At 41.4% G+C, this 18,007-nt stretch overlaps 1 protein-coding gene across 1 annotated transcript; it reads right to left on the minus strand.

Moving 5' to 3' along the window:
* Positions 1-8,794: 8,794 nt before the first annotated feature.
* On the minus strand, positions 8,795-16,513 carry gpib (glucose-6-phosphate isomerase b). Its single transcript, XM_073463802.1, has 18 exons — positions 16,334-16,513; positions 16,081-16,171; positions 15,722-15,790; positions 15,294-15,413; positions 15,084-15,167; positions 14,820-14,966; positions 14,228-14,299; positions 14,087-14,131; positions 13,941-13,994; positions 13,258-13,318; positions 12,586-12,629; positions 12,312-12,464; positions 11,957-12,086; positions 11,790-11,866; positions 11,137-11,265; positions 10,743-10,818; positions 9,898-9,964; positions 8,795-9,208 (listed from the first exon to the last, which is right to left on the minus strand). Exons 1-18 carry the CDS (start codon positions 16,450-16,452, stop codon positions 9,085-9,087), a joined length of 1,662 nt encoding a protein of 553 aa, XP_073319903.1. The 5' UTR covers positions 16,453-16,513; the 3' UTR covers positions 8,795-9,084.
* Between the last annotated feature and the right edge of the window lie 1,494 nt (positions 16,514-18,007).

Genomic DNA, 18,007 nt, shown 5'->3' on the forward strand with positions numbered 1-18,007 from the left:
TCAGTATTACAAATTATGTTCACGATGATAATTATACATTTAACTATCTTTAAACAGTCTTTGAGGACAGAATGCAGTAAAATTACAGCTGTTTAATTCATAAAAGCACAAACAAATGTCACAGCTTTGCAATAGTTCAAACAATATGGCAACATGCACAGTTTTGCACCAGAAATGCTTTGGACACCTGTTTCTCTGAGGGTGTTGGAGGCTCTCATGCAGTGTTTTCTCATTAGTTTTGGCTCAATTTTTACTCTTCACCTCCATTCTCATGTCCACGGGCTAAACATGAAGCTGAAGCAAGCAGCCAGTTAGCTTAGATTAACCTATTATATGTTGTTTTTTTTTTAATTTCGTGAGTCACGGAGGTGCCGAGGCTGATTTTGTTACTTTTGACTTGTTTCTCCCTCTGCTGTTTGTGCTACGCTACGCTAAACTATTCCTTTCATGATTGTATCATTACCAAAAGAGATCGTCAGCAGTGGTCATTTACTCAGAACTGTAAAAATAGCAATGAGAAAGAAGTGTGCGAAAGTCAGTTTGATGGAGAGTAAGACCGACATTTAACTAGTTTTATCTTATTAACTGAATATAATACGCACAGTTTGGCTTTGCACTACAGTAAATCATATTCATACATAAGTACAATGTATTCATACAGTAATCTACAGTAACACTGTAACGTTCAAAGCATTTATTAAACCACAGTTCATACCACTGAGATGACGCTAAATATATTACAACATTTTAACAATAGGAAGATAATTGCATTGTGTATGATTGTTTCTCTCCACTTCTACTATTCATTTGAAATGAAACTGGTGCTGCATCGAAAGTATTGTAATGAAAGTAAAAGTCGAAGTTACGGACAGGAAAAACATGTGGAGACGATCCAAGAACAGTTTTGGAGTTGACCACACGAAAGTGGTTTTCCCAAATCTCAAATGCATTTATTTGACCTCTAACTTTCTGTTAAAGAGGCACTTTGTGGTGTTAGAGAAGAAATTCAAACTGAAAATTGTAGTGTTTACAATATCGATAAGTAATAATACAAACTCTTACTTATTCATTTTCCACAAGTGAATAAACAAGCTGTTCTCAGAGGAAAATAAGGTCCCCAGAACACTGTTTGAAGCTAGAAAGGTGGCAGGGTCCGCCACATATAAACAAAGCAAAACAGTATGACGTTGTGTTGTCCTTTAAGGTCAGTCATGAAAACAAAGAGAGTTTGTTTATTTAGTTTGTTTAGGCAAAACTTTCTCTTCTGAATAAAATTTCTACGTAATGCACCTTTAATGGTGAAACAACCCAACTTTATAAGCAGTCAAATTCCTTCACTCTCTCTCTCTAATTGCGCTGAAGCTCTTAATGCCTCCTGCTGACACGTCTCCCTGATACGACCATCCTGGGGTCGATGGATTACGGTCGGACCGCTCTGGCTCCAAACTGCAGTTCACTCTCGTCAAAGTCAAGTTTATTTATGTAGCAGTTAACGACAGCCAGCGTTCTCAGACGGCTCCCTGAACGCCCACATCATGAAACGATAAACAACTGTTAATTAAAAACTACAATACAAACTTTCCCAAATCATAATTAGCGACATTAAGTGTGCGCTCATTGTCATACAGTTAGTGAAATACTGCTGTTTAATTACATCCAAGCACGCAACGCTGAGTTGAATCGTGTGTTGTGATGGACTCTCCCTCCCTGGGACGCAGTCTGGAGTCTCTGATGGTCAGATAACATGAAGCCTGGAGGAGATGTGAGCATCAGAAATGGTTTATCCTAAAAAGCCAATAAACTATGACGGAAAAGAGACGATTGACAAACATGATAGTCTGAGAAGATAAAGAGCGACCGGCGGGAACGCAGCCACTGAGTCAGCTCCCTTGGTACTGACGCTTTTGGTAAACTGCTCCAACACATAAACATTCCTGGAAATACCACACAGGCCTGATGAGCTGATACTGAGGGGAGGTCCGTGGAGTATTTTTTGGGAGAAACCTTCAAGACATGAGCGACTGTAACTTAATTCACAGTTTTAAAAGTTGTCTCCTGTTCCCTGTTTCATTTAACGACGGGCTTTAAACTGCTCACAGGTTTTACAACTCGTGTAAAACTGTTGGATCACTGTTGAGATAAATGAGGAGACTGCACCCCTGTGGTGCTGTATTGTGTAATATTTGGGCTAATTGGAGCATAAAGTGGGTTGATGACAGGAGGTTTGGTCCTAATGTCAAACATGAAAGTGTGAATCTTCTTCCAAAGACTTTAACTGAATAGATCACATCCATAAAACATGTCATCACAGAGGGTTTAGGGTTGACAGAGACGCTCGAACATTATTTATTTCACTTTATTAATTTGGCCATACTATAAATAATTGAGTCCAATTATTTTTTCATCTCCTTTAATTACATTTGGTCATTACGCAACCAAGTTAATTAATATCACAGTATACATCATCCTCACGGAGGAGGCAGACAGTAGAGCACAGGGCAGTGTGTGAAAATGCTTCATAAAGCACTTTTGACTTGAAATTAATAAATAACCATGGAAGCAAACAAGCAAACAAGGCTCATTAATATTCTGAGCTTGTGAAATGATGTTTACAAATAATATTCACCGGCTTTTGTGGGCCTGCGGAAAGAAAATTGCACGCACGTATCTGAATGTTTAAACCTGTAAGTTTGTGAATGTGTGAAATGGTTTTGTAGCTGTAGAGATATTTTTGTGCATCATCAGCAGGTTGTCATGTTAACGACAACGTGCACGTTGTCATGTTAACGGTAGTTTAATTAAAGTATGTCTTTGTTTCAGGAGATGGTAATGAACTGCAGTGGCTTCATACTCTCGTATCAGAATGACACGTGGATCCGTGGGAAAATGAAAAAGGCCTGAAGAGCGGTGATGAAACACATTTATTAGTTTTCATCCTGTCGACATTTCCTACGCTGGAGTTCAAACCAAAACTGAGCTCATCTATAGGATTCAGTGCTGCCCGGCATGCTTTAAACTTTTTGTAGGATGACTCTTGGCTTTTGTGGCGGCCATTTGTCAAATAATCTAAATCAAACTTTAAATCAAACTTCAAAATAAAAATCGAAGGGCCACTGCTGCACAATGGGCTTGTGATGTACACGGGCAAAATCTTTCTGCCTATATAACCTCCGTGCTCACAGTGTTACCCTAAATAAAACAAAAACAAAACAAGATACTAACTAGACAAAACTGAACATGCTAAAGATGGAAATACAAATAATGAGCAAAAGAAAATGAAAACTCTAAATAAAGCAAACATCTAGAATAATTCAACAAAAATACTACTTGTTATTAGCAAAAATAACAACCAAAACTAACAACAAACAAATATCTCCAACAGCTTTCAATGTGGACTGTGTGTAAACAGTGTAATCACATCCTTAAAACCACGTTAACTATTGTTTTTTAGCCACTTGGGGGCAGTGCAACAAGGTGTTAATCAGCTGGGGGCTGAAGCCAGTGTAGCCGTAGATGCTACTATGATGCCATTCCCAAAAATCTTGGCTTCATCTGAAGAAGCAACGACTTCTCTCTAGAAATATGTAGTCAAAATATAAGTCAAAATTCTAGTTTTTTTTCGCTCCCTTTTTTAGTCTCACTACCTTCTTAAAAAAATGTATCTGACTTTAAATGCTCCGCTGCGCTAGCCGCTAACTCTGTCTTTCTATGTTTGTTTCTGGACAGCTTGCACACAGCTTTTATCTGAGCTTTTAGCTTAAAACAGCTGTCTCCTGCAGCTGAAAACAACACTTCAGAGAGTGGTGAAAGTAAAAAACGGTAAAGTTGTGCGCCATTAAACCAAAAGAATGGACTGAAAGGCACTAAAATGCTCAGTTAAGCTGAGGGGAACTGCAGCATTTGATGATAATTCTCTGTGGGTTCATCACTACAACAGACTTGCAACTCTTTTACATTGGGTATTTAAACCACTGTTCATATCAAAATATTGATTATAGCAGCTTTAAATCTTAATGTTAAATAACAATGAATGTGTGAGGATGGCTGTCCAGATTGAAAATACAGGAACATGTTACAGGCAGTGCTGCTGTCATTTCTCTGCAGATCCTGCAGGTGAGTGGGTGGGTGTCAGCAGCAGAAGAAGTCACATTTTTTAAGGCTACTACTTGCTTGCTAATTTACTGCTGCCTGGGGGAATCAAGTCATCCTCTCCTTTCTGTTACGGTTGAGAGCGAGGCTCATGGATATGACTGTACGACTTTCAGAAAGGAAGGAAAAGGGAAAATGATTAAAGACACTTTCACAGATCCTGCACCTGCACTGAGGACAAAACTTGCAAAGGAAAACTGCAAAACATGCACATCCCCTTCACCCTTTCAGTCTCACATTTCAATTACAGTAGGTGCAGCTCATTTATAAGCCACTGATACACAGATAGTCAGAGATGGAGCTACATTTTGTGTGGGTGTAACATGAAAGCGCTGTCTGCCCACTTACTGAGCTCTCCTGTTGGCTGAACAGTGGTGTTCAGTGTGAGGAGCTCTCTCTGGTGTTGGTTGTCAGCTCCATGAGTTGGGGCACAAAGCGCCCTTTATGTGTGTGAGGGTTCCACCCTGTGACTCAGGGAGCTGTGTGTGTGTGTGTGTGTGTGTGTGTGTGTGTGTGTGTGTGTGTGTGTGTGTGTGTTGTGCAGAGGTAGCAGAGCCTCGGGGGGATCGGCTGTGAGGTGAGCTCTGTTACACGGCACAAAGGAACACCTTCCCTCTGGAGCACACAGGTCCCCTCCACTGCCAGGAAATGAGTGAAAATATGCTCGCCACAGGATTACCTCATACACTCTGAATCTTTGGTTACTGACACTTTGTCCTCCTTCCTGTTACAAAAATTTTCAGCCTCCTGTTTGCTACCCCTTGTCTGACTCTTCACTCAATGTACAGCAGAGTTTTATTTATAGTAATCCAGCGTACACGACATAATTACAGGGATTCGACTCAGTTGACGGAAACACATCATTTCAGCTCTTTCGGCGGAAAAATATGGTGATATGTTTTATGTGTCGAGCTGCGGCAACAGCAGCAGCAGAGCAAATCAAAGTTAATACACAGGAAATATCGCAGTGTTGAGTCAGTTCACAAAACGTGCATTTCAAATCAAATGGTGCACCTTGTGCAGTCAAAATCAAGCTTGACATTTTTCACTTAACCTTGGAATTTGACTTTTTTTGCTCAAAGTGTTTAAAAAATGACATCTAAAAAACTAAAAAGCAATATGGCTTACCAGAAACAATATCCTAATTTCTCTGGATAATACACAGAATTTGTGATTTTTGTTTCCACTTAGACTTTTCTGTTTGGAAGGCGGTAATCTGGGGTCCTTATCAATCCTCTTAAAGTTATTTTTTAGAGCTTCTTGCACCATTTTCAGACATATTTGTATACATTTGAGAGCATTGTATGCCTTCATTAGAAAGATTACAGGAAACAAAGGGAGAGAGAAATGGGGAATGACGCGCAACAAAGGTCCCCACATCCACTCCGACAGTGAAGCATTGCTCTCTTATAACAATGTTAGATGACGGACAGCATTAATATAAACTCAGCAGAACTTTTCAATTTAATGCATTCATCTTTCTTGTCATAACCTGGTGCCGACATTACCCACAACGCAACATAACCTTGAACTTGTGAAGATGGAGTAACCTCGATGACGTCATCAGGGTTATTATCTTGCATTGGACTTGAGACTTTAAATTGTTGCGTTAAACAACTGGAGGTCTAATGCGAGTTGCATCATGGGAAGTGTAGGATCCATTGTCTCTGCCTTTGCATTCCCAAAGTAATTCTGCTTTGTGATTGAAGTGTAGCAGTGCGTGGCTCGGTTGCTTCTGCAGGATCAAGTTGCTGAATTGAAACTCTGTCTTTGACCCATAACAGATCATTCAGATACTGTAGAGACCGTATCAATTGTCTTGTTGTTTTGTGTCACAGTGCAGACGTGGGTGATTCACTCATTTAGGAGACTGAATAAACTATTATATTACTCTCAGAGAAAAAAACAACTTTCTTTTCATTAATACTGAGATGAGTCACCTCCGTCAAACAGCCTTAAACAGCTGTGAAGGTCAAAATAATTCATCCTTCCTCCACTGATGGCGACAAAAAACCCCCACAGTCGGTCGGTGGCGCCTGCTTGGCACCGAATATGTCATTGCTCTAAGAAAACAGCCTTGATGGAAATTGTGAGATAGCAACTGTCACTGTAACTGTGAACATTATGATATACTGTAGTCGCCAGTACACCAACAGAGGCTGGAATCAGCGTGGGAGTTTTTTTTTTTTCAATCTCTCACATTGCTATGCTGAATAAGAGCCAGATGTCGGTCAGTGTATCTGTATTTCTGTGGACTCAGGAGAGGCAGTGAAGACAAAAAAATATCCTACGATGGGCGCACAGCGTTCAAAAGTCTGCACAGATAAGTGACCTAGAGGAGTCCCAGGAGGACAAACGAGCCCAGCTGTCTTGCAGTTTGGCAGCGATGAACCGCTGAAGAAAACCTCATACTGCTCTGTCAGGTCAGAGACATCTCAGAGAAATTATTCAGTTATGCAGCATGCAAATAAAACATTAAAATAAAGAATAATCTGAAGGTTGTTTCTCAGGGAGATGAAAGCTGCACGGCTTCATTTTTCCCCTTCACCAGATGGTCCCATATACAGCATGTGCAGTGACATGGGAACATATCATGTTCGATCATGTTGTCCTCGTGTGTGTTGTGTTTTCTGTGTGGTCCCCAGCAGCAATGCATTTAGAGAAGGATCTGACTAATGGGGATCTGAATAAATATGGAGCCTGAGCAGCAAAGGGGTCAGCTGGAGCCCCCTGCAGCCTCATGAGACTGCTGCTGGCTCCCTACGCTGCAGCACGACAAGCTCTGCCCACGTTCTAAAGTTAATCTTTATATAACTCCAGTAGTCGTGGGAAAAATGAAGTTGGGCCTGACTTGATGGCTTTTTTTCTCCTTTTTTTTTTTTTTTTTTTGCAGGCCGCAGGATTTCTGTGTCACTGCTGTCAAAGGCAGATTCAGAGTGCAGACTGGGAACTTACTGTAAGAGGGACCGTCCTCTGGGTTTGATAATGGGAAATGTGGTGTGAGTATGTTGTGTGCTATGTGTGTGCAGGGCTAATGTTTAGCCCAAGAGAATATGTTCCCTGAAGGTTCCTGGGAGGGGAGGACGGTTGAATTCACATTAAAAGCATTCCAGTCAAGTTCAAGCGAGAATTAAAAAAAAAAAAGTGGCTGCAGACCTGCAAGGCCTCTCTCCTCCTCTGAGGCCGAGTTTTCCGAGCTTGTTTACATGCAAGGATGCTGACCCCCTAAACTGCTCCCAGCACTGGTGGCTCGTGATGAATACAAATGATACGGATTGCGTGGAGAAAACCTTCCCCTCTCCGAAAGATTGTCTTAACCGAGCAATCCCAAACCCTTGCTCCGACCCATCCGTCTGACACCGCCGTGAACTTGGGGACTGCACAGCCCAAAGTGGCAGGGGGTGACGTCGCCATGGCAACCACCACACTGTGGGGCAGGTTGCGACCCCTGATCGAGCCAGGGGGGCAGCTCCTTAACAGGCCGGAGAGAAGAAGAAGAAAAAAAAAAATGACTGACAGGCCCGACCAATAAAGCATGAAGTGGAATGTGAGGGTATGCAGCCGCCATTGTTCAACAAACATCTCAGGAACGCACGCGCAACCTTTTCCATCCTTTTCATGCCGCTTGTTTGATTCTGCTCTCAGATGAACTGAGCCTAATCAGTTATTTCCTTGTGTTTGCTTGCAGCTTGTTTACTTCGACCCAGAGTCAGGGTCATAACTCATCAGTTGGGGGTCCAGGTAGCTGTCAAAAATGTGAGACCATTTACAAGAGGTCAACATGTTGTCTGGATACAAATGGTGTCTTTTAGGATGCTGGATGACGAGAGAGCATCTTTGCCACATCCTGAAAAATGACAACCAGGAGGGTTTTCTATCCTCAGCCAAACTCACTTTTTCTTCTGTATCCTGTTTCAGAGCTGGAGATAAAAAGCACAAGTTAGATTTGAAGTAAAGTATTGTTGCTTGGCAACAGCATTGAAAACCCAGCAGTGTCTGGGGGTCTAGGATTTTTTTTTTTTTTTGAAACTTTCTGTTTGTCCTCACACACACTCTGTAATGGCACCCAGCAGTGAGTGTGAGGGGAACGAAACACGGTGGAATATATTTGATCTTGTTTGGTGCGTCGTGGTTTAACAGCACCACATGATGTGTTGTGTGATGCTGTAGTCACTCTTACCGTCATTATACATGATTTCATGCTTGTGCGAGAGATTCTCAGGCACATTCGGGCACACGGCACTGAAACATTCAGCACAATTATGTTTAATGATGTTTAAATATAGTGCCAGCGAGGACCGGGCTTGCGGTCCAGATGTTGTTTAGTCCAGCTGTTTGTTTTTCTCTCTAAATGGATGCGGTGGAGTCTGGGGATTTGTGGGGAGGAACAGTGCAGATGCACTGACCTTTGACCCTTTGTTCCACTGAATAAATGGTCGATTACTGGGTGGCTGATTTTAGCGCCCAGTAAATAAATCTGGCTCGCTGATGCCATCTAGTGGTGTGATGCTAACACAAGGTTTGAAAAGATCTGCATCATTAGAGTGACAGCCATTTTTGCATCAGAGCACAAAGAACAGCTGCTGTGTTTGTTTGTGTTATGTTTATTTTTTTACATTAGACAATGTATGATAGACGCCGACAGTGACATTGTGTAAAGATATTTATTCCAGAAAGACAGTGAGAGCACACACTTCACTCTGCCTTCCACAACACTCTTGTACAAAAAGCTTTCTCTCCTCACCAACAAAACATAGAAAAGACAGAGCTGTAGACAGTCACGATATTCATAATGAGAGTACAAACATACAGAGTGTCTCAGTTTGACTGCGTGGGAGTGACCAGCTGCCTCTGCGAGTCTCCTGTCCATGCAGCTCATGAGCTGATTAGATGGATAATGATGTGGAGTAAAGTGGAAGTTGTTTTCAGGGCAGCTCAGGCAAAGTTCTTCTTGAGGAAGTTGATGAGTCCGTTGGTGGAGGAGTCGTGGGAGTGAACCTCTGCGGCGTCCTTGAGCTCAGGCTCAATCTTCTTTGCCAGCTGCTTGCCCAGTTCGACTCTGATAATGCAGAAAGCAAAACAAGAGAGAGATGATGGGTCCATTAATGTGGACGCTGGAAGGGCGTATGAAGGGTTTGATAAGTTTCAGCCACATTAATCACAGTCACACTCGGCATCGTGTACAGCGGGGTCACAAAGTCACAAAGCTGCTTTCAATTTGAGTAAAAAGTTAAATCTTTGAAAAATGAACACTGTCAGATCATGCTGGGATAACATGAGTCATCAGGCTTTGCACAAACTTGTGGAGTCCGCGCCAGCTCGAGTGCATGCTGTCATTAAAGCAAAAGCGGCACATACCAAATACTAAGATAGTCAGGCACATTTTTCTCAGATTCTTATCATCTGAAGCTGCACTGAGTAAAATATTCAAACCCAAGACTCCATGTTTTATGGCTCCACCAGCTGGAAATATTCTAGATGGCATGTGGATCATTATACTCACATTTCTTTCCCCAAACTCAGCCTGACATATTTAGTATTTCTGGAAACTTTTGAAACTCCACCAGAATATAAAATAGAGGTCTGGAGGCTTTAATAAATCTTGGCTGAACAGCGTGAGTATGTTATGATGGCAGGCTGCTGCTTGTTAAAGAGGTTAGGAAATGAAAACTGCTCAAAACAAACAGTGGTTTATAAACTGTATGGATATAGTGTGTCGTATGTGTATAGTACAAAAATCATTCTTACCCCCACTGATCAAAACTGTTGATCTCCCACATCACACCCTGGATGAAGATCTTGTGCTCATACATGGCTGCAAAGCAAGACAGAATAATCATTGCGACAACAAAAACACTAACTACAGAGAGGCTTTTTTATTTATTTTTTATTTAATGGGTTTTCAGTGGTGACACAAATGAGCTGTACTTAATATAACCTCTTAGTTTGATGTCCCAAGTACAAACAGACTGTTACTATGCAACCGTGTGCAGCATCCTCACCAAACCTTGTCTGTAGCACTCAGGCTGGTTTAGGAATTTTAATTTGATATTTAATGTGGGATTATTACTGTTTACGACTATCAAAAGATATCTATCAAAACATGTTTCTCAGTCTGTGTTGTAGTCATATCAGTTGTTGCTGTATAGTGTGAGGCAATGACACAAGAAAGAAACGGACAGATTGCGGATCGGGGCGAGAATTATCTGAAAACGTCCGTCTGAAATAGAAGTGACATTCAATTTAAAGATTTTAAAGACAAATAAGCAGTCAGGAAAGCTGCGTCAATGCAACATAAACAAACACAACAAAAGACCAAAGACAAAAAGTGGAATAGGTAGAAAAATCTTTCAATAATGTGTCTTTAACATGAATAATTGAGTTGATAGACTGTAGTCTGTAAGATGTAACTGTGTCTGTCTACATACTATGTATTACTATTGTTGTCTGTATGTACGTGTGTATTCGTTTATATATGTATATATGGATGTATTTGAGTGTATGAAATGTGTATGATTATGTAACAGTAACATTTTTATTTATTTGTTTTATATCAATGGCTGTAAGTGTAGAGAAACACTGTGAACTCTCACCTATAAGTGCTCCAAGTGTGAATGGGCTCACTTTCTTGAAGATGATGGAGTTGGTTGGCCTGTTTCCTTGGAATACCTGAAATAAACAAGACGGGGAGAGATTACGTCATACAGACCATTTAGTGATTGCCACCATCATTAATGCTCTTAATAAGGTTTGGATACAGCAGCTATGTTTATTCATGGTCACTGGGGGGCACTACCTCCTATGCTTTCTCAGTCTGGTCAGTCGATAGTATGTCCTCGGGGTCTAGCTTGATTTAATTTGCACAAGTAACATGAGATGACTGCCTCTCCTCACACTGACGTTGAGTTTGTTGTCATTGTTATGAGAGCTGCTGAGCACAGAGCGTTCGTTCTCTATAGTCAGACGTTGTTTCATGATTCAACTTACTTTGTGTGGAAGGATTTTCTCCAGGTCCTCTCCACTCAGGCCGCTGGCCTCCAGCTCCTTCCTGGCCTCCTCAGTGGTCTTACCCTTCATCAGAGCTTCGGTCTGGGCCAGGAAGTTGGCCAGCAGGATCTACAGCCACATCAAACACACACACACACACATTCAGATACAGTGCAGTGCAGTGTGTGTTTCACAGTGAGTGATGTACTGCAGATGTCAGCATGGTGTCTATGTGTTGCACACCAATATGTTGACATATTAATGCCTTTCAGACTTGTCCGAGCGACACCTTTTGAGCGATTACAGAGGTTTTGTGTCTTTTACTTCATCTGGCTCTAGCGGTGGACGAATATATGACCTTTAAGGATGATCCCTCAAAAATCTTAAATTACATGCTAACTGCACACCACTGCAACAGTATCTTAGGTCACTGATTCACAATTAATTCTGGGCTCAAAATTCCTTAGAGGTCACAAGACCTTAGGGTCAGCACCTGAGGTGCAACCAATACTTTATTAAAACAACTTCCCTCCAACAAAGCAGCAAAAATAATAATTTTAACAGGAATACTATTAAAGAAGGTGAGAAACTTCATTATATCTGCATACACACTGCACTTCTTTAAACCAATCGTTCTTCTAACACAGTGATACCTTGTGGTGCAGGTTGTGTCTGATGGGATGCTGCGTCTGAGCTGGGATCAGGAAGTCAGAAGGCACCATGCGCGTTCCTGAGTTGGACACAGTTGACTGCATTAGTGACACAAGTAATCAATGGATTCACAGCATGAGGGGGAATGACGATCATCTGGTGACGTTACCTTGATGGATGAGCTGGTAGAAGGCATGCTGTCCATTGGTTCCTGGCTCTCCCCACACGATAGGCCCAGTGTGGTAGTTTACACGTTTTCCATGATTGGTGATGTACTTCCCATTTGACTCCATGTCACCCTGGATAACAAACACTTGTCAGAACTGTCACATGCATTGTGTTCTCTCTGATGGGTGTGGACTATTGCCACAGACAGTGTTGAGCTCATCTGTCTGTGTTAATATCACCATGTCACTATCAGTCTCTGTCATGCTGACAGAGGAACCTGAACTAGCAGATTCAAAATCATCTTTTTAAATACTAATACTTGCTCTCCTCTTCTTGCATATGCCTGTGAGGCTGACCTGTTGGAAGTAGGCAGTGAAGCGGTGCATGTACTGGTCGTAGGGCAGCATGGCGTGGGTTTCAGCGTGGAAGAAGTTGATGTACCAGATGCCCAGCAGTGCCAGCAGGACGGGAGCGTTCTTATCCAGTGGAGCAGTGCGGAAGTGGTTGTCCTGCAGCAGATGGTAGGATGCTAATTTACATTCATGCATTCTGTATCTTCTTTCAAGGAAGACTTGTGTGAATAGAGGTTTGTACACTAGAGAGACAGAGAACGGAAGGAGAAGTGCCTACCATCCAATGAGCGCCTGAAAGAAGCTTTTCAAAGTTGTCGAAGCCTGATGAGGAGAGAGATGGAGAAGTTAACTGTCTGAATGAGATATTGATTAAAGACTTTAACTGATTGTTTTCAGTGTGTGCCCCCACCGATATCAGCAAATAAATGTCTTAATATTTACTAAAGCCACTGTGTGATGAATTTTAGCTATGCTAGCATTATGGCTATATGATTGACAATGTCTGACTGTCAACTCTGGTGATCCATATACTTTTCCAGCAGCACCACCATGAGGTTGATATTTGTGGTTTTGAGTTAAACGTCTCAACAATTATTGATGATGACATGACTTTTCATCCAGCACCAGCTTCTGGTCTAAATTTCTCTGTGTTGCAATATACTTTGTGTTCAGTGTTAATTATCAGATATTAGCATTCTAGCATGTTGAGCATTACAGACATTATACCGGCTAAACATCAGCATTTAATATGCTAAACTGTTTAGCATCTTTGAAACTGGAGGGATGCACGTGCATTGATTTCTGCTACAGGGTCTTTTTTAATAGTACTGCTTGGAGGAGCCAAAGTCAGATTTTTTTAAAATTTAAAACATGGCAGCTTTAAGTCATTTTAATTTTGCATTGCTGTAAAAAAAATAACAACTAAAATGTGTATTTTCAGGGTACATACCAATATGCAGGGCAATGGACATGCCAATTGCAGACCACAAGGAGAAACGACCACCGACCCACTAAAAGAAAAAGAAAAAAAAGAAAATATATTCATGCCTTGTGCCAAAAACCTTTGTAAAAAGTGGATTTTTAATGAAAGAGAAACAAGCTTGGCATTCAACAGAATGTGCTGATAACAGCAAGAGGAACAGAATGAAATTAACCACAAGCCACCAGCGTTTTGTGATGTACTATCTGAACACCGAGGACAAAAATATTTACATCTTCAATAAGCATTGACATGAGCAATGCAGTTAACTTTCTCTTAATGACAGAAATACTGTATACTCTGTACATGTAATGAGTGTAAAACACTGGCAGCATGTCCTCTGTGACATAATGGCCTTAATATAGCTGTTACCCTTTAAATACCAACAATGTAACTAAACTCAGCTTCCTGACCTTTGATACAACCCAGCCTTTACAGTAACCTCTGCAAGAGAGAAGGTCGCTCCCAATAATAACTGAGTCTGAAGAGAGAGGCTTCTGATTACCCAGCAGCTGCTGGCCAGAGCGTCTGTCCCACCTACTTCACAGGTCAAAAGCCTAGCTTATTTATAGCCGCTGCCTACGGCCCCCCTATCGCAGTCTGTGGATGGAGACTGGACCTGCTGCATGCACTCTGCTTTAAAGAGCACTCACATCCCAGAACTCAAACATGTTCTCCGTGTCGATGCCGAAGTCCTTCACTTTGGGCTGAGGGGGAGACGGAGAAAAAGCAGGACAGTTAGGATCAGATGTCTCGACGGAGTGAGAAGGTTTAACCTGTAAATAGTTTTGTGACTTACCCCGTTTGTAGAAAGGGCAACAAAGTGCTTGGCAACAGCAGCTTTCTGCAGAGACATAAAGAGGATATCAGTGAATGTTATCAGTCAGCCAACAAAACAAAAAAAAAATGCTGCTGCTGTCTGAGGCGGCTGCACACTCACATCTTTGGCATGTTCAAGGAACCATTCTTTGGCCGACTCAGCGTTGGTTATGGTCTCTTGGGTGGTGAATGTCTTGATAGACAAAACACATAGATAACCAAGTGTTAATATGTAATGCTGCTACACTCTGGGAAGAGTTCTGCCTGCAAAGGAGGAACCAGAGAGTTAAAGTACAGAATGACACATCGGGAGACACCAGACATATAAAGAAGCTCATTGTCTGTGCATGTGCTTTAAAATATTTACCACTAAATATGAGGTAACAACAAGTCTCCTGAATGGATGCACATCGCTTTGGAAATAACTGTTAATCTTTTAGCTGTTGCTGTACTCTCCATATCACTCAAGCCAAGGCTGGATGGCTGATGTGAAAGACACTCAGACTTGAATGTCAGGTGATGTAACATCAGCTCAACTGCCTCAAAAGAGCACCTCATGGTGTGCAGCATGACCAGAATCAACTGCCTGAAGGGGAAGCTTATTTTACTGGTCTGGCCATGAAAGGTTTTGTAACTGAAATATGAATCAGAAGGCTCTCCTGACTCTGATATGAGATGTAAGTCTGGAGCGGTTTCAAATAAATCTGCTCTACCTTGGATGCGATGATGAAGAGGGTTGTCTCAGCGTTCAGATGTGCCAAGGTTTTGGCGATGTGCGTTCCATCAATATTTGATACGAACCACACACGCGGTCCACCCTTTGAGTAAGGCTTCAGGGCCTCCGTCACCATCAGGGGGCCCTGCAATTCAGACAAGTTCAAGTTCAAGTTCAGATAAGCCTGTGACTGCACCCGGTGAATGTTTGTGACTGTAAAAGTAAGTCAGAAATACAATCTTTTTCCATAAATTGCACTCACAAGGTCAGATCCTCCGATGCCGACATTGACAACATCTGTGATGGCCTTTCCTGTGTAGCCCTTCCACTCGCCGCTGCGAACCCTCTGCGTTAGATAAACACAATCATCGTTGGCTGCATCAAACCTTCACAAGCAGCGTTACTAAACTTACTCATACTGCGAAAAAAACATAAACTCTGGTGCATCTTCCTGTTGGTGCGTTTCACTCACGTGACAGAAGCCCTTCATCTTCTCAAGAACTTTGTTGACCTCTGGCATCACATCCTTGCCTCCGACCATGATGGGAGTGTTGGAGCGGTTCCTCAGAGCCACGTGGAGCACAGCACGGCCCTTCATACACACAGCACCAGGAAAACAAAACACACAGACACAGTCAGCATGAACTCTGAGGAATGAGACTCAAAAATCAATCTTTCTCCAGAATTGCTTTTCGCTACTTAAAGCATATCCAGCTGTTGCATTTACTATATTTGATGTTCATGTTTTAACAAGTCAAAAACAAGCTTATGTGCAAGAGTCATTATGTCACATGGTGTGAATGCTGTGTCAGTAGTTGTATCACCACACCAGGATAGAGGTCAAGAGGTAAACACTGCCATAAGTCAGGTTACAGCTGACACACGGTCAACAATGAGCACCTCGGTGAAGTTGATCTTCTCTCCAGTGAACATCTTCTCTCTGGCGGCCTCAATGCCTCTTGACTTGGCCTAAAGATACAAAATGTATATTTAAGTAATGAAATGATATACAGTATTGTGGCTATGGATCAAATTGATGGCCAGTCTGATTAAAAACACACACACATAGACGTATTTTGTCTCAGGATAAATCAGATGAATGGATCCCACTTTGCAACTTGCAGCAAGGACTTATGTGATTTCCACTTTACAGCTGCACACATCAGCTCTTAATCAAACAGTACGATCAGGGAGCTAATAAGAAAATCTACTCAAGCGTTTAAAAAAGCTACAGTTAATCAAGATGAAAGTGAGTTTACCAGATCCACCAACATCTTCATGACTTCTTCGGTGATGAGATTCTTGGAGTAATCCAGAAGAATGTCTCCATCCTCAGTTTTCAGGTTCAGGCTGTCAGATCACAGTAAGACATCAGCAAAGATACGGTGACACAGTATAAAGTATCATATATAATGAAGCTGCACAGTCATTTACTCACACTAACAGCTCATCTATGTACATACAAAATATCTGCATCCTGTCCAGTGTTGCCAATAAAAATAGGATACCTACCTGAGTTTGTTGAATCTCTCCTTGTCAGCCTCAAACATATGCCTCATGTTGAGGTTCAGTGCATGGGCTGTGTACCAGTCCTGCAGCTTCTGGAAGTTGGGGTCGTGTGTGAGTCCCATGATGTCCTGAGAGGGGGGCTTGCTGTAACTCCGCTGTGCTCAACTATCCTGGCCGAGTGGGACCGAGCAGGTCAGAGGGAGCGCTTTTTGAAGGGTGTCCGGTCCAGATACACGACTTGCCCCTCCTACAAGAGACACACCATATCAAATGCCACACCTCTTCAGGGTTGCAGTGCGTGCTGGCAGGGGAGTGTGAGCAGTGCAGCAACACAGTGGGGTGTAGTTCAGTGTGCTGCTCAGGTCATCAGACAGTACAGAGAGTACTGTAATCCTTCTGAAATACATACATAAGCTGCTACATTAGAAATAGCAATTGCACAATACATTACCACACACATAAAAAGTCACTACATTCAGACCCTGATAATCAAGGTGCAATAGTTAACAACAAGTTACAAATTATTGCTTATTACACAGACATAAACTCTTCAAAATAAGTTTTTCCAAAAAAGTTGGGACGCTGTGTAAAACAGATAAAACAGAATGTGAGGTCACACTTTATTTATTCATATAAATTTATATTTATGAAGCAATTGTTAATTGAAAAGTTGCAGTTTATCCTTATAATACGATATAATATGTTTATTTGTTGGATGGCCATATGAAGTTGCATGGAGTTGGGAAGGAGCAAAAAATGACTGGGAAAGTCCACAGGTGAACTGGTACCAGGTGATAGTATCATGATCGAGTATGGAAGGCGTCTCCTCGAAAAGCTCAGTCGTTCACAGGCAAGGATGGGTGGAGGCTCGCCACTTGATTGCATAAAGGACATTGCTAAAGCTTAGCTTAAAGCTGTCGTCAGTAAACACATTTTGTTTGCAAATGAATGCATTCTGTTTTTATTTACATTTTACACAATGTCCCACTTTTTTTTTTATTTGGATGGTTTGATTTTGCTGTGAAATTACTGATAATTGTCTAAATTAGTGACAATGCTTTTCTCTGCCTCTAACATTGAATGAATAATATGACATCCTGTCATTGATTAAAGTGCTGTAGGTTATTCTACAAATTTTAATCAGTTATTTTTGATCATTTAAGGACCAGAAGACTGACACCCACATATCCTCCAAGAAAGTAAAGCTATTTATCACAGAACTGTGTGTTTTTCTACTTTTAAGCTTTTACCAAACAATTTATTTTTAGCAAAGCACAAACAGCAGCAACATTTAAACTCACTCTAGTGTTAAATGTTAAACGTTGTTTAAAACTTTCAACAATCTTTATTTCTTCATCCCTTTAAAGGGGCAATATGTAGTTTTGGAGAAGAAATTCAAACTCAGAATTTTAATATTTACAAAATTAATGAGGTAATAAAACAAACTCGGAAATATGTATTGTTTCCATAAGTGAATAAACAAGCTCTTCTCAGAGGAAAATAAGGTCCTCAGAACACTGTTTATGGCTAGAACGATGGCAGGGTCCGCCACATATAAACAAAGTAAATTGTTCAGTCATGAAAACAAAGACAGTTTGTTTATTTAGTTTGAAGATACTGAAGATATTTCTCTTCTGATCAAAATGTCTTCCCCAAAACTACATAATGCTCCTTTAA

This window comes from Pagrus major, chromosome 4 (assembly GCF_040436345.1).
Source record: "Pagrus major chromosome 4, Pma_NU_1.0".
Lineage (NCBI taxonomy): Eukaryota > Metazoa > Chordata > Actinopteri > Spariformes > Sparidae > Pagrus > Pagrus major.

Coding starts and splice junctions, on each gene's coding strand:
- gpib (XM_073463802.1), bottom strand. CDS start 16,452: ATGGGACTCACACACGACCCCAACTTCCAGAAGCTGCAGGACTGGTAC. Junction 11,266..11,789: donor GACACAACCTGCACCACAAG/GTATCACTGTGT, acceptor ATGTGGCTGTAG/ATCCTGCTGGCCAACTTCCT. Junction 9,965..10,742: donor CACACTTGGAGCACTTATAG/GTGAGAGTTCAC, acceptor CTTGCTTTGCAG/CCATGTATGAGCACAAGATC.